The sequence below is a fragment of the Passer montanus genome, unplaced genomic scaffold, assembly GCF_014805655.1.
Source record: "Passer montanus isolate IOZ18808 unplaced genomic scaffold, ASM1480565v1 scaffold46, whole genome shotgun sequence".
Taxonomy (NCBI): domain Eukaryota; kingdom Metazoa; phylum Chordata; class Aves; order Passeriformes; family Passeridae; genus Passer; species Passer montanus.
The window spans coordinates 5,772,445-5,786,846 of NW_024369485.1; the positions used below are offsets into that span (position 1 = coordinate 5,772,445).

Below are 14,402 nucleotides of genomic sequence, written 5' to 3' on the forward strand. Positions count from 1 at the left end.
GCACTTAAAATAGAACTTAGCACTCCAGAGTCTTTCAAGAACAAAGCTTTTCCCTTCTTTTTAGTTTCATATATAAGCAGTACTTTTTTCAAAAGTTACACATTTTAATTTCTGTTTCATCAACATTATTCTACATAAACTGATCAAAACTCACATTCTATTAGGAATTATCATAGTTTTATGATTTAATTTTTAATTACTGCACCTATGAGTAACAGGTTCTACTGTCAAAGGCCTCACCAATTAATAGGTTGAGTTGAGTAGCACAGCACATACACATCAATCCCAAAACAATTCCAGGTAAAAGTTCTATAGAATCTAAATAAATCTGTCCATATACAAAACACATTTAATTTTAGGTATAAATTCATGAAGTATTATGGTTGAGTTTATGTAAGTTTAGAAAAAGGAACTGAAATGTTCCTGTTGCCAACATTGTAATGCCTGGCTGTGCATCTACATTTTTTACATGGTTAGAATTCTACAAAATTTAAAGTTATTTTGTCTTACCATAAGTTTCAAGCCCTCAAATAGTTAGGGTTCATTATACAAATCCATAGTGTGGAGATAAGCAATTGAGTTTATTGTGAATAATTTACTTCTGTTTAGTTTTAACTATATCCTGAAGATCTGAAGCTCAATACAACTTTATGTATACAATCTGTTTGTACTAAAAATGTCTTCCTAAATGAAACATTCTTACAAGCAAGATCGAATATTTTTATTTCATAAGCTTGGCTGTCAGGCATACAAATGTTTAGTATAATAAAGATGTTTATTAATAAATCTTCGTTCCAGGTTTTACCTTTTTGTCAGGCAAGTTGAAAAGAAATTCCCTGTCAAAGCGACCAGGTCTCCTGAGTGCAGGATCTATAGAATCCAGTCTGTTTGTAGCACCAATTACAACTATTTCACCTCTATTATCCAGTCCATCCATGAGGGCAAGAAGAGTAGACACTATAGAGCTACAAAAGAGTTTTCAGAATAAGAAAGTGTAAGAAACACTGCAAGAACTTCTGCATTTACAAATGCAACATTAATACATTCAAAAGAACAAAGCTAAACTACAAACAGGTGCGTAACAGTTTCAAGTCTTCTAAGTACCACTGGCCTCCTGTTCTGCCAGCTCCAAATTTCTCTCAGCAGAGTGGAAGGACATGGACACATAAATACCACCACCTATGGAATGACAGGTACAAGTGTGTTGCCATACAGAGCACAGCAAAACTGAGATCAAAAGCAGCCACGAAAATTTTCACCCAACAGCAAACTGTTGTAAGAAATGCTCTAAAGAATGACAAGACAGCAACACAAGATATGTTTGTACATCACACCATTTAGAATAAAAATCACAGGTGAGCTCAGTTCATTGTACAATGGACACGTATGGAGTGACAGGTACAAGTGTGTTGCCATACAGAGCACAGCAAAACTGAGATCAAAGCAGCCACGAAAACGTTCACCCAACAGCAAACTGTTGTAAGAAATGCTCTAAAGAATGACAAGACAGCAACACAAGATATGTTTGTACATCACACCATTTAGAATAAAAATCACAGGTGAGCTCAGTTCATTGTACATCATGCTACAATACCATTTTTTCAACTGGTTATTCTATTGGGCTGGTAACAGACAATCTGTTTACAGCACAAAACAGCAAATCAAGGAAAGGTTGTGGAAATCTTGTAGTTAATAATGTGGCTGAAGGGTAATTGTCACTGCAATTCAATTCCCAGCAAATTACAGTTTGCCTGAAGGACTGAAAAGATGACTTTCAACACCAAAAAACCAATCTGTCCTTTCTAGTGTAAGTGGGCTTCAGAAAAAGTAAAAACCTTTCCTGTGAAATGAGAAAAAATTACATTTAACAGTTTACCAAGATAATGTACCCTACACCAAGATGATGGCAGCATAGAAGAAATATTACCTGTGAATCTGATCTTGTCTGCTAGAACGAACTGGAGCCAAACCATCTATTTCATCAAAAAAGATTATAGAGGGTCTCATCAAGTATGCCTGGTATGCAATAAACAAAACAAAAATTGAATTCACAGTTAATTCCTAATTTATCCATCAACATTGAACACTTGTTTCACAGGAAAGCATTAGCATGCTAAACTAACACATTTATTGAGACACCTTTGTTACAAAGTGTAAAGTCTGAAATGAAAACTGAATTTCCAACTCCAGCAGTGTTTCAAAGCAAAGCAGAGTGCAGTCTACTTCAAGTAAGCAAGATGGCACCACTGTACCAGTTTTACTGTGTGCTGGACAGGTTAAAGACAAAAACACCTTACACTCCCTTACAGAAAACATTATCTTATCTGCTCATAATCTGTTTGTTTAGACATCTCTATCTGACAACTACTCTTCTTTGAGCATTTTACTGCTTTGTGTGACTCTCTGCTCTCTTCAATCTCTTCTAAGCCAAAAAGGAACACTAAAATAGACACACAACCAAGCCAATCATGCACTCTCCTCTGTAGCATTTATCTTGAACATGTCAGTCAAACTCAAACTCACTGACTGATTTTTTTTCCCCCAAGTTTTACCCAAACTACTTTGCTTCATTAATAAACAAATCAAGAGACTTCTTCCTCTGAGTTTCCAGAGAAAGAAAAACTACTGTCAGCATTCCCCTGCTCTTTTAATCTAAATATGGCATTTGGTAAAATCCTACTTAACTTACAAAAATGTACAGTTATTTAGTTTGAATTGGAACTACCTTTGGCTACCTAAACCACAAAACACAACATACAGAGAAATTATATTGAGAAAAATGTATTTTCTTCTAACCTGATCAAAAAGGAGTCGAAGCTGACGTTCAGATTCACCAACCCACTTACTGAGACAGTCTGCTCCTTTCCTCATAAAGAAAGCCACCTTTTTGTCTCCTTGACTGCATTCATTAGCTAGAGCTCTAGCTACCAAGGTTTTACCTGTTCCAGGAGGACCATAGAATAAACAGCCCCTGAAGATAAATGGATCAACACAGTCACAAACTTATTTTACGTCTCCTGAAAAACTCCAAGTCAAATTTTATAATGAAGACAGGGAGCCTGGAGAAGAATGACTTAAGATCTCATATTTTTATTTTGTAGTAGTATTGTATTATTAACATGTTATAGTATCAACATGGCTTCATAAAATCTAAGTCTGTTTTATGCTTTCAATTCAGTAAAACTTTGATCTGTAAAGAATATTAATCAAAGGCATATTAAGTTTCCAAAGGATTCTTCTACACCACCTCTTCAAGTATTAGATTTTAAGTAATAACTTAATCAATGTTTACTACTTTGGGATGAAGTAATTAAGTGACAAAAATACCCCCAATTTTTCCATTGACTTAGACACCATGTACCCATTTAAATCACATACCAAGATGCCTCATTATTAAATGTTATAATCCCAGTATAATATTATTGACAGAAACATCAGCATTTTGCTTGATCTAGTAAAATATTTAATAACATAATGGGAAAAAAGGCATTATGTTATTAAATATTTTACAATAAAAGACATGAGAATTCTTTCTTTAACCAAATCACAAAGTTTACCTTCCTCCCACAAGTAAAATACACTAGGTTCTATTCATTCTTCATCCTGCTTATTACATATTCTGATAGACAAGTGGGGTAGCAAACACATAAATCTATTTGAACTGTAAAACACTTCAGGGAAAGAATCAACCTCCTCTGTGTTTTCAATTTTTCAGAACTTAATAAAAAAAATGCAACAGTGAGAGTAAATATACCTACCTTGGTGGCTGAATTTTGAATTTTTCAAATATTTCTGGATAGAGAAGAGGAAACACTACCATTTCCTTAAGTGCAAGGATATGATGGCTCAATCCCCCTATACTATCAAAACACACCTTAGGAAAAAAGAAACCATATTAAGTTTATACTGTAACAGCTTTCCACAAAAGCACCTTTACTTATAAAACATTTGAAAACAAATTAGAAAAAACATTGCACTGATCAACAGGATTTCCCTGAATTTAGAAAGTGTGAAAAAACCAGTTGAGAAAGTCAACTCTTGGTTACCCACATGAGGCTTATCTGGTTTGCAAGTTAACTGTGCCAGGGCTGCCTGGGCATCTGCAGAGATCCAGCCTAAGTCCCAGAGCAAATGCTTTGTAGCCCAAAGTAGTAGGTACACAAAAGTTTTGGTAACAATAAAATAAAATTTAAAAAAAAAAATCAGTGAGTTTTTTTATTACTTAACTTCAACATCAATAAGAGGCTGTGGAGAATTCTGCTTGTGCATAATTCAGGGAAGGAAGATAAAAAGCTCTAACAAAACCTACCGATTTATCGACAATCATTGGGTCAACATCAGCCAAACTCGCCCCAACTTTCACACGTTCTCGGAGGATTCCACTAGCTAAGTCTTCTGCTCTAAAGTTTAAAGGCAAGCACCTGTTCAATAATAAACAAACACCAAATAAATACTGTTCTGCTTTCATTGCTTGCAGGTGAAGAAACAAGAGATTAAACACCTTTTACTACATAAAGAAATAACCCTCCCAACTGGTAAACAAAACTAATCTTCTTTTCTGTGGTAGCTATGGTCATATATCTGGAAGTTCCTTAACATTTATGCATGCATACATATATTTCAATCTGAAGAACTAGGCTGGATAGGTTATTTTGATGGAACACAGAAGAAACAGTATTCCCTTCTCTACACAGATTCTACATCAGGCCAACACATAGTTAAAGGGAGGAAGAAAGGTACTAGTAAGACATAGGTTACACTCAGAACTGCACTTCTGGTCACTGTACGTTGTTTGAATTCCTTGTGATGGAAAGGGAACAACATGGCAGACAGGAGGAGATGGAAAAAAGATGAGGGAACTTTTTTCCTGTAGAATTTTCCTACCTAGTATGAGTGAATAAATTTACTTAAAGATCTTCTACTTTTAGATTACTGCTAACTACATGTAAGGTCAAAAAAATGTGCACTGGGTGTTTAGAATGCATGAACCGTTACACAAGAGGATGAGGGAAGAGCTGGGAGTACAACTGAATTAGTTAGGACCAAGTTACACCAATGATATTTTAACCAAGAGGAGCTGATTTTTATAACCAACTGAATCAAACAGCTACTCTTGTATTTCCATCTCTTTACCACTATTATTAATTATCTACTCATAAGACTCCAAAACCTGTATTAATATATAACCAGCACTCCTCCTAAACCACCTCTGCAGGTAACTACCAGCAGAATCAAAAGTCTGCAGAACTCATAAAGCATTATAGACGAGTTCTGCTTGTTTCCTCATAAATAATAAAATCAAACCATTCTAAAGACCAAGGATGTTTTGGTACCTATTTCTTGCTCTGGCTATGCTTTTAGATTTTCTTCTTTCAAAACGTTCTTCATCTGAAGAGGTTGTATCGCTGCTGTGAATGGCATGCTTCTTTCTCCTATTGAAGTGGCAAAACAAACAGAAAACTCAGTCTTTTTTGCAGCAGAATGGCATGTTTTGGTACTTCTATAAAAATGAAACTGAAATGGCAAGTACAGTATTGTTCAGGTTTGAGATGCATACAAATTCTAGCTTCATCAAGTATCAAAATAATGTGAGAGGGAAACAACAGCTCTTACTGCCACAGTGATTATCTGAATTCAACATTACTACAACAGCAGAGCCCCATAACATGTGTGGTCCAGTCCATGCTACCTCAGCAACGTGATTTGAATATTCAATCAATAAACTGCAATTGTACTTAAGAAAATGTCCAACTACTTTAGCCTCCTCTAACATAACAGACATACCAAAGTCTCCTTACTCAGTTTGATGCTTCCTTTACATATTCTTTGAAAAAAATCCATACTTCACAAAGTATATAATCTCTTTTTACAAGGTTATTAATTCTGAATAGCAGAACAGGCTCGCAAAACACCTGTACTTCTGATCTGAATCCAAGTAAAATTACTATCCAAAGTCTGAATGAACCATTTCTTATTTTAGTATCACAGTATTTCACAAAAAGGAGTATTTCAGAAATATTAGAGAATGTACATTAAATCTTCTGCACAAAAAGGAGTTGAGTTTGATATCGGTTGAAATATTCAGCACATTTTGCAAGAAGTTGGTTACTAGTAAAAAGTCTTGGATTTTAAGCGAATATAGCAAGCTGCATTATTCGTAGGAACATGATAATGCACTAAATTTTTGCCAGTGGATAACATGGTCTATCAATTTTACTCAGTGACCAAAAATGACATACATTTCAAAATATATCACAGAGAACATCAAGCAATTGGGAAGATTTCTTATTACAAGATGGGATAAAATGAGGGCCAAGTAATGAGCAGGCTAAAACCAAAGGGATAATAACTTTCACACTCTTCATGTATGAATAGTAAGTGTAAGTACAAATCCAGAGAGTACCCAAAAAAATGCCATACGCTCTACAAGGAGAAAAAACAAACCACCAACTCTTATCTGTTACAAAGAAACTTTAGAATCCTAAGATTCAGCTATTACTTTATTTACTTCATGTATTTTAACTATGCCATTAAATTGAGCAATAAGACAAGAGTTTCAGCTATGACTAGTACTCATTTACTTGGATTCTGTTCATGGACAGATTTGTCTTTTTGAAGCTTTGAGTAAGTTTATTTTTTAAAAAATGTTTAAAGCTGTAATCTCATCTGTTTTGTTACATAGAGCCTACTGACAGTTTCCAAGACAACTTGATACATTCCAGACTTCTTTGACACAAAACATAAGAGTCAAAAATTATGCTTGCTAAATATTTTATTAAATTGTTGAAAATTCTTGCATGAAATTTGAACAAAAAGAAAACAAAAAACATTAACCTGCTTTGCTCAGTTTTATAGAACAGAAAGGGAATATTTGTTAAAATAATGCACTGGATTTAAATATTAAATACATGGCCTTATAGAGAAAGCTATAGTGTGCCACGAAGAATTCTTTCCAGTACTTGTAGAACACCTGTTTCCATTCTGTGTAGCACAAAGCTTGTAGTAGGTTTAGACAGTGCCATGACACTCCTGTCTGGATGCTGATCAGGGTCTGAATCCAGGACACAATTCAAGACCCCCTCACATGCGTGAATGAACTGTGCAGCTCACTCAAGAATGGTTTGAAAACCAAAAGCTACCAAAATGTACTAAAGGAAAGCAAACAATTACACACCAAAAGACTGACATTTACCTGATATGGCTTCTTCTTGCAGGAGATCTGTGAATATCGAACAGTGTATTTTCTCTCTTTTTTTGATGAGCTGGCACTGTAACATCAATTACAAAAGAATAACAAACTAATCTTAATGCAGCACAGAAGTGCTGGATTATCAATCTTCATCAATATGGTTATCTCTATCACTGGTTTCTCTAAAAGCTTAATTTAAAGAAAGAATTGGGCAGGGGGCTTTGTCACTATCACTGTACTTGGCTTGATGCAGGCATGGGAATTCCATCCTCACCTCCCCAAATTACTAGAGCTGCGTCTGTCATGGCACAGAATGTAACTCAACCAGGGCACTAGTATTTTGAGTTTATTTGCAGGACATTCAAGTCCATACAGAAACCTCTTCATAGATGATAATATGGGATGTCTTGAAATTTCTCTGAACAAATAATCCACAGCAGTTCTCTGTCAAAGAAATCATACTCTATGATCCTCTGACTAGCAGAAATTGTTCAAAGCTGCATCAGGGAAACTCAAACTTGACAGGAAGACGCATTTCTTTACTGAGAGGGTGATCCTACATTGCAAAAGGCTTCCAAAGAAGTGGCCGATGCCCCAAACCTGTCACAAGAGTCATTTGGGCAATGATCCAAATAACATGCCTTTTGTCAGCCCTACAGTGGCCAGGCAGTTGGACTATATGACCACCAAAATACCTGAGATTTCTCATTTGTGATAACTGCTGCTATGCCATTTATGCACAGTTATGAATTAGGCTTACCACTCAAGAAGAGAAGCAGGCATAACAATAACTGTTTTTCCTATGTAACCACCTAATTTATTAGATTGCTTTCTGCCAAATACTTCTTGGCCTAAACCCCGCCCACACCCTGAGCCCAGCACAGGGTGGTATTTGCAGAGCCCAAAGAGGCAGAAATGCCACCACCACTGACAGACTGACAGGCTGTGTCTCAGCAGTCCCAGCCACATGGTGAACCACAACAGGTCAGGGTGGAAATCACCCAGTGCTGCATCCCTGTTACTCTGTCAGGGGTGAGAAACAGCCACCCAACTCTTCCCTCCCCACATCCATGGTATTCCTGCAGGTCAAGCACTGTTGGGTTCCTCACCTATTGGAGGGGCCTGGTATCTCTCAACAGTTTTTCTCTGTCTGAGATTATACGGCCGATCATTTTCTTCCCCCTCAGCTTCTTCTACTTCTATATCTCCATCTTCTTCCTGAGACTCTGTTGGGGGGTAAAAATATTTTCAGAACACTTCCACTTCATGTCAGAGGTACTTTCACCCTAAAAAACTAACTTTTAATAGTCACTGAGAATTACTGACCATTCATTAATTAACACTAATTGTCAAATCAGTGGAAATTTAAAGGTCATGATAAATCTACAGCACATTGTCAAACTTCCTTCTAGTTTTTTCACAAGATTCTGGAAAGGCAAAAGAAAAAAAATGCATTCAAAACAGCTTTAGTTGTAAAATACTTCAAATATCACTTCTATCCACTCTATTTTTCCTTCAATAACTATCCTTCAAATTAAAGATAATTCCTTTCATCTCTTTTCCCATAGGAGCCTCAAAAAATCAAATATTTGACACAGCATGAAAAAATAAGTACAACTTTATGATTCACAGTATCATTTTTACACAAAGGAAAGAACACAGAAATACACTTTATATACTTTGTGCATAAAGGCACAACATAGGCCCATCTGTTAACAGGATCAGAATTTCCATCCATGGATCTCAGAACTAGGACTGCATTCTTATTCATTAGGACAAACCATACCTTCCACAGCAGTTTTAATTAAAAATTAAGATGCAGTATGCTGAAACCTGTATGGATGCCTGAAGTTTAAATGGGATTTTTCAAGGAGCCCAAGCATGATGCTGATCAGGCAATCAAAGTTAGGCACAATCCCTTCTTTCCTGGTAATTTTTGAACGCATTGACCAGTTTCATTCCAATTTTTGAAGGAAAGTAGAATTTCAAATACCGCTGTGCGGTACCTACAAGCCTTCTAAAATGTCAGTGGACAGAAAGGAGACTTTAATTAATACCTTACCCAAAGGAAGGATGCAGGCCTAACTACTATAAATTCTTTCTGGTAATTGCCACTAAGCACATGAGAAACATCAAGTCAGTTAGAACACACATAGTTGTAGACTACATTCATCACATTTTGATTTCCACCAGAGGATTGTTACAGGGAATGGAAGAAAAGCTCCAATTACTTAATATTAAGAAAAACAGAAGGAAGGAAATTTACTGTACAAACATTTAGAAATGAGGCTTTGTTCTGCTTTCTGAAATGCAATATACTGCTATCTTATGGGAAGGAGAACTTCGTTTCTTAAGTATTTCGGACAAGCCCCCACTATTTTTTACAATCCATACCTTCTTCTTCCCCTTCTGTGGACACTTCATGGTGGTTCTGAATCCCATAGCTATTTCTCCTCAGTGACTTCCTCCTTCTTTTTACTCGAGAATACATATCCATATTTTCCTGGAATAAAGTTCACGTGCACTTCCGTCAGTACTGTTCCATGTCCCTCAGTATTAGTCCCAGTGCAGTAAATAATGCTCCACACAATCTCTAGTCCTCAAGTGCTTTTCCAGCAGAGCTCTCCACAGGTAGACCACAAAAGCAGTCTCATTTAATAGATGATAAAGTAAATCTCTCAGACAGTACCTAGTCCACCTAATACAGAGTAACATCAGTATCAAGTTTTCACGAAAAAAAGCAGATTACAGTCCCTGGTCCTGCTGCTTCCAGGTTACCAGAGTATGCTTCAAATCAAAGAACCACCACAGCACAGCAGGAGAGCATGGCAGTGAATTTATCAATAAAGGAAACAATGTAGAGCATATCCACTGATTTAGTTCTGAATTTTAGTTTATCATGGTTTTTTTTAAGTTATCCACTGAACAAAATCATAAACCTTTAGACAGAGCTACAGACAAATGTATAGTGTTTGCAAAAACAAACATGCTCTGCCTTGATATGACTTTTATCCAAGATCTCAGAAACTGTGCACTTACGAATTCTGTATCTGTCCACATCCGTAGCCGTTCTACCTCCCCAGATCGCCTGTTCCTCCTGATGTTAATGTTATCCATTTCCTGTAGGACAGCTTCAGCAGTACTAAAATATATGCAACAGTTAACACACAAAAGAAATCAGTCTTAAAACAATGCCATGCAGAACTTTGGACATAGCATTCAACACCTTAAGTTGTCTATCAATTAACTACAAATCTAACCATAATAAACTTGAAAGAATATAAACTAAGAAGTATGCAAAAGAAGAAATGTGGATGTTATTTAAGTTTGGGTTCATATTAGATAGTAGTATTTTAACAAAGTTTTAAAAATAATTTGGCTCAGTATAAATTGTAGCGTATAAATATGCAACTGCTGACACATTAGATTAGGTGTCAGGTAAGCTTAAATTTGCAAAATAAGAAAGTAAAGCTTTTTACCTATATAATTATAATAATGGGAATGCAATGAGTGTTCCACTCCACAAGCTTTACAGTTTTTTACCCTGACCTCAAAAAGACACTAGAACATACAGGATTTTCTTTTTGTTAAATCAGTAACATCTAGAATCTCATCATTCGGTATTTGACCTCACGACCATTTCTCATCTACTATTTAGTCAGCATTTTCATTATCTAGAGTATTTGTAAACAGCTGTCAAAACAGCAGTGGTATGTAAGTGATAACCCTGGCCAAGAATCTTCACTGCTAAAGAAGAGAGCAACACAGTATTAGCCAGGCCAAGTCAATTATTTGGCCACCTGTCCTGAAGACCACGTTACTGCTCTCCATGGTGATTAGAGTAGCTTTCAACTGGAATTCTACGCTATTTGTATAATATTTGTAAGAAGACAGAAACCTTCATTTCCTTTTTTTCAAGCTGTTTAAATCTAAAGTGTAAAAGACTGTCTAAAAAGAAGACAGTGGAAGTTCTGGCGATGTAAGTCAGTAAGGCCATGCTTTCATTATGAGAGCTCCTCTCCATTTTAAACAGTTCTTCCAAAATATCTGTGATGAGTGACAGAACCATTTCAAGTAAAATCATGCTGCAGTTTGCTACCAAAGAAAATAGGGTTGGAAGGGACCTGGAAAAGTCAACGTGCTCTGCCAGGCAAGAGCACACTACAGAATGCCTAAATCATTCCTGACAGACTTTTGTCAAACCTGTTCTTAAAATCCTCCAATGATTATGGGACACACTTTTACCAGTATAAACTCATATACAGATTTCAGTACCATGATCTTACTAAATTACAACCTTCATGGTAGACTTTTCCCTACTGTTGATGAGGAGAGGGAGATTCAACTGCAACTACAAAAGTAAATGTAACTCAATATAAGTTTACACACTGATACCAAGTAGTTACTGAGTAAGTCGAAAAAGAAAATTAAATTAATAAAAGATACAACAGAATACATTTAAAATAAAGATCATACTTGACAATTAAATGTTTATGTTTAAATCATATTCCAGCTCTGGAGAAAGCAGTCTCTCAGAGATGTGGCTGCTAAAACCTGGAAAAAGAAAATTAAATTAATAAAATATACAACAGAATACATTTAAAAATAAAGATCGAACTTGACAATTAAATGTTTATGTTTAAATAATTTTCCAGCTCTGGAGAAAGCAGTCTCTCAGAGATGTGGCTGCTAAAACCTGTTTTACAGGTGGAAAGATCAGGACACATTAAGTGACCTGCCCAGGGCTACAGAGAAATAATATTTCAAAAAAAGCATTTCTGGCTCCCATTCCTATGCTCAGACCAGACCGTGCCTCCCTGACCTACTTTGTCTGCACAGTAAATGTCAAAAAGTGACACCCACCCTATGTGAATTATTAACAAATGGTAAAAAACAAAAACAAAAGAAAGCTACAAACTTTTGATATTTTATGATCAAAATCATACAAGCAAAATCTAGAATGCTTCCAAGCACTGCTGCTAATCACCAATTTACATGACATTTAAGGTATCACTACATAAACAGGTTACCAAGGAACAAACTAGGGTGTGGATTTACAGCACGTCAGGCACTCTGCAGTAACTGCCAACATTCAGCTTTGTCCAGGTGTAAGGACAGAGTAACTTACTCCTCAATGAAAGCCTGGGAAGCTGCTCTGCATTTAGAGCATGGACACCATGGCAGTCACAGCACAGACCCAGCTGTAACTCAAACCACAGTCTAGCTTGCCCCAATGCATCCCCACAGCAAAACACAGACATGGCACTGGAACACAGGGGTTTCTAATTTTAAAAAATCATTAAGGTGCTTTGTGAATACAACTGTAGGATCCCCACATACCTGTTTACTAGCTGATCAAACAATAAACTCTGATTCAAAGTTTCAAATCTGTTTTTCCTGGACCGACAACTTTTTCTGACTTCTATATCTCCGTTTATGCAAGCATGGTCCCCATCTCCCTTTTTTTCCCCTCGAAGGGGGTGGCTTTTGAGAGCTAAGAGAAATTTGTATTACTACTTCAAAATGCAGGAAACAACATTTTCACAAACAAAATTAATAAGAGAATACTTAGCAAGGACAATAAACCAAAAGTTATTAAGCACAGTATGAACTAAAGAACTGTATTGAATTCCTATCAAAATTATTTTAAAAGTTACTTCTGGATATTCAAGCTTGTTTCCTTAGATGATAATCTTATTTTATAATAACAATTTGGCATTAAATTAAGCATTCAATATTTTTAAGTTAACATCAATACTGAAATGCACACTTGGCCCACAGTTTCAATTCTTAGTCTTTCAAATATAATATAAAAAGACCAGATACAACATACTGACTTCACAAGCAAATTTATACCAGCTACTCTGTACAGTGCCAGAGATCCCACTGCTAATTGTTCCTTAGGCACCACAATAAATAATAAAATACCAAATACGCCTAATGAAATAACACTTACATAGAGTCAACACAAAATTAAACAATACAGAACTGATGAAAAAGAGACACAAAAGACAAAGTGGTTTTAGCTGAGATAAGCAATGAAATGGCAAGTCTGTAAGGTACAAGCTTTTAAAAAGACTGTTCAAGGTAGCAGGAGCTGCAGACAAGGCAGGTCTCTCTAAAGCAATAGAGTTAAGTAATGTTAAGAACCACAAAAGGCCAAATTTCAGATGAGCAAAGAGACTAAGTAAATTAAAGAGACCAACTGAGAGAAGGCCAAAATTAGCTCATAACAGTAATTTGGGAATTAAGGAAAACATCGAGATCATGGCCAAGAGGTCTGAATTGAGAAGAGAAATGGATTTTCATCTAAAAATGTTCCCCATATCCACAGAGAGTATCCAAGATGGTGACAGGAGAAAACTGAGCAGCAACTTTTCTGGTCAAAACGGTCAAAAGAATCAGTAAAGTTATCAAAAACATATGCCACTGAAAATCACTGACATAAAACTGTTTAATGCAAAAGCTGATACAAAAAGTTTTGTTATAATTCACTTACATAAGCTACGTCCATTTGGTAGTGTAGCACCAGGCTGAGAAGTTAACCTATGAGATAATTATACATACAAATAATATTAACATTCCTTAGCCAAGCAAAAGGCACACAGTGAAAATAGAAGATTGACTGTAAAATGCTCTGTGATGCTCTGATTTCAAAACCTTTCTAAGACATAGCCTTGGAATCGTCTGCTTCATGCCCAACACCTTAGTAAGGACAAAACTGCTCCATACCAATTGTATGAATTCTCCCAACTGTCAAAGCAACTCTTTGATTAATCTTCCTAATCTTTCCTCATTAACTCTCGCTTAAATTTCAGAACAGAACTTTGGTATAGCTCTCCAAAGGCAACTATCATTCCAACACCTTGGATAAACCAGTAGAAGTAACAGAACTTTTGGGAAAAGTCTTAGTGACTGAAGATCACTGTTAAGCACAGTGCTTTGGATTTTGGCAGAACCAACATCAGATGCAAAGATATGTCGCAGTGGGTTCTAAATGAGCAACAATATGATTTTCAGTACCCTGGCCAAATTTCACTTGACACAATGATCTAAATTCTCCCAGCTGCATTAAATATTTATTTTTGTATATTGACATTTCTAGGAGCTCTAGTACAAGTCTACTCTCACAAACAAAACAAACAGAAGGTGCACGAGTTTCAATATACATTCCCAATTACCATGACACATTAATATGCTAGATTTAATTAAT

General features: G+C 36.0%; 1 protein-coding gene across 3 annotated transcripts in view; it reads right to left on the reverse strand.

The window, feature by feature from the left end:
- ATAD2B (ATPase family AAA domain containing 2B) overlaps nt 1–14,402 on the reverse strand; it is a 76,090-nt gene that overhangs the window by 45,227 nt on the left and 16,461 nt on the right. For all 3 annotated transcript variants that reach the window (XM_039721658.1, XM_039721659.1, XM_039721657.1), the window contains exons 3-14: nt 13,689–13,735; nt 12,530–12,683; nt 10,229–10,331; nt 9,584–9,692; nt 8,299–8,415; nt 7,193–7,268; nt 5,334–5,432; nt 4,310–4,421; nt 3,759–3,874; nt 2,797–2,971; nt 1,928–2,016; nt 806–965 (exon numbers count right to left, since the gene is read on the reverse strand). In XM_039721658.1, the coding sequence (XP_039577592.1) occupies nt 806–965; nt 1,928–2,016; nt 2,797–2,971; nt 3,759–3,874; nt 4,310–4,421; nt 5,334–5,432; nt 7,193–7,268; nt 8,299–8,415; nt 9,584–9,692; nt 10,229–10,331; nt 12,530–12,683; nt 13,689–13,735 (1,357 nt within the window). The remainder of the gene's footprint in view (nt 1–805; nt 966–1,927; nt 2,017–2,796; nt 2,972–3,758; nt 3,875–4,309; nt 4,422–5,333; nt 5,433–7,192; nt 7,269–8,298; nt 8,416–9,583; nt 9,693–10,228; nt 10,332–12,529; nt 12,684–13,688; nt 13,736–14,402) is intronic.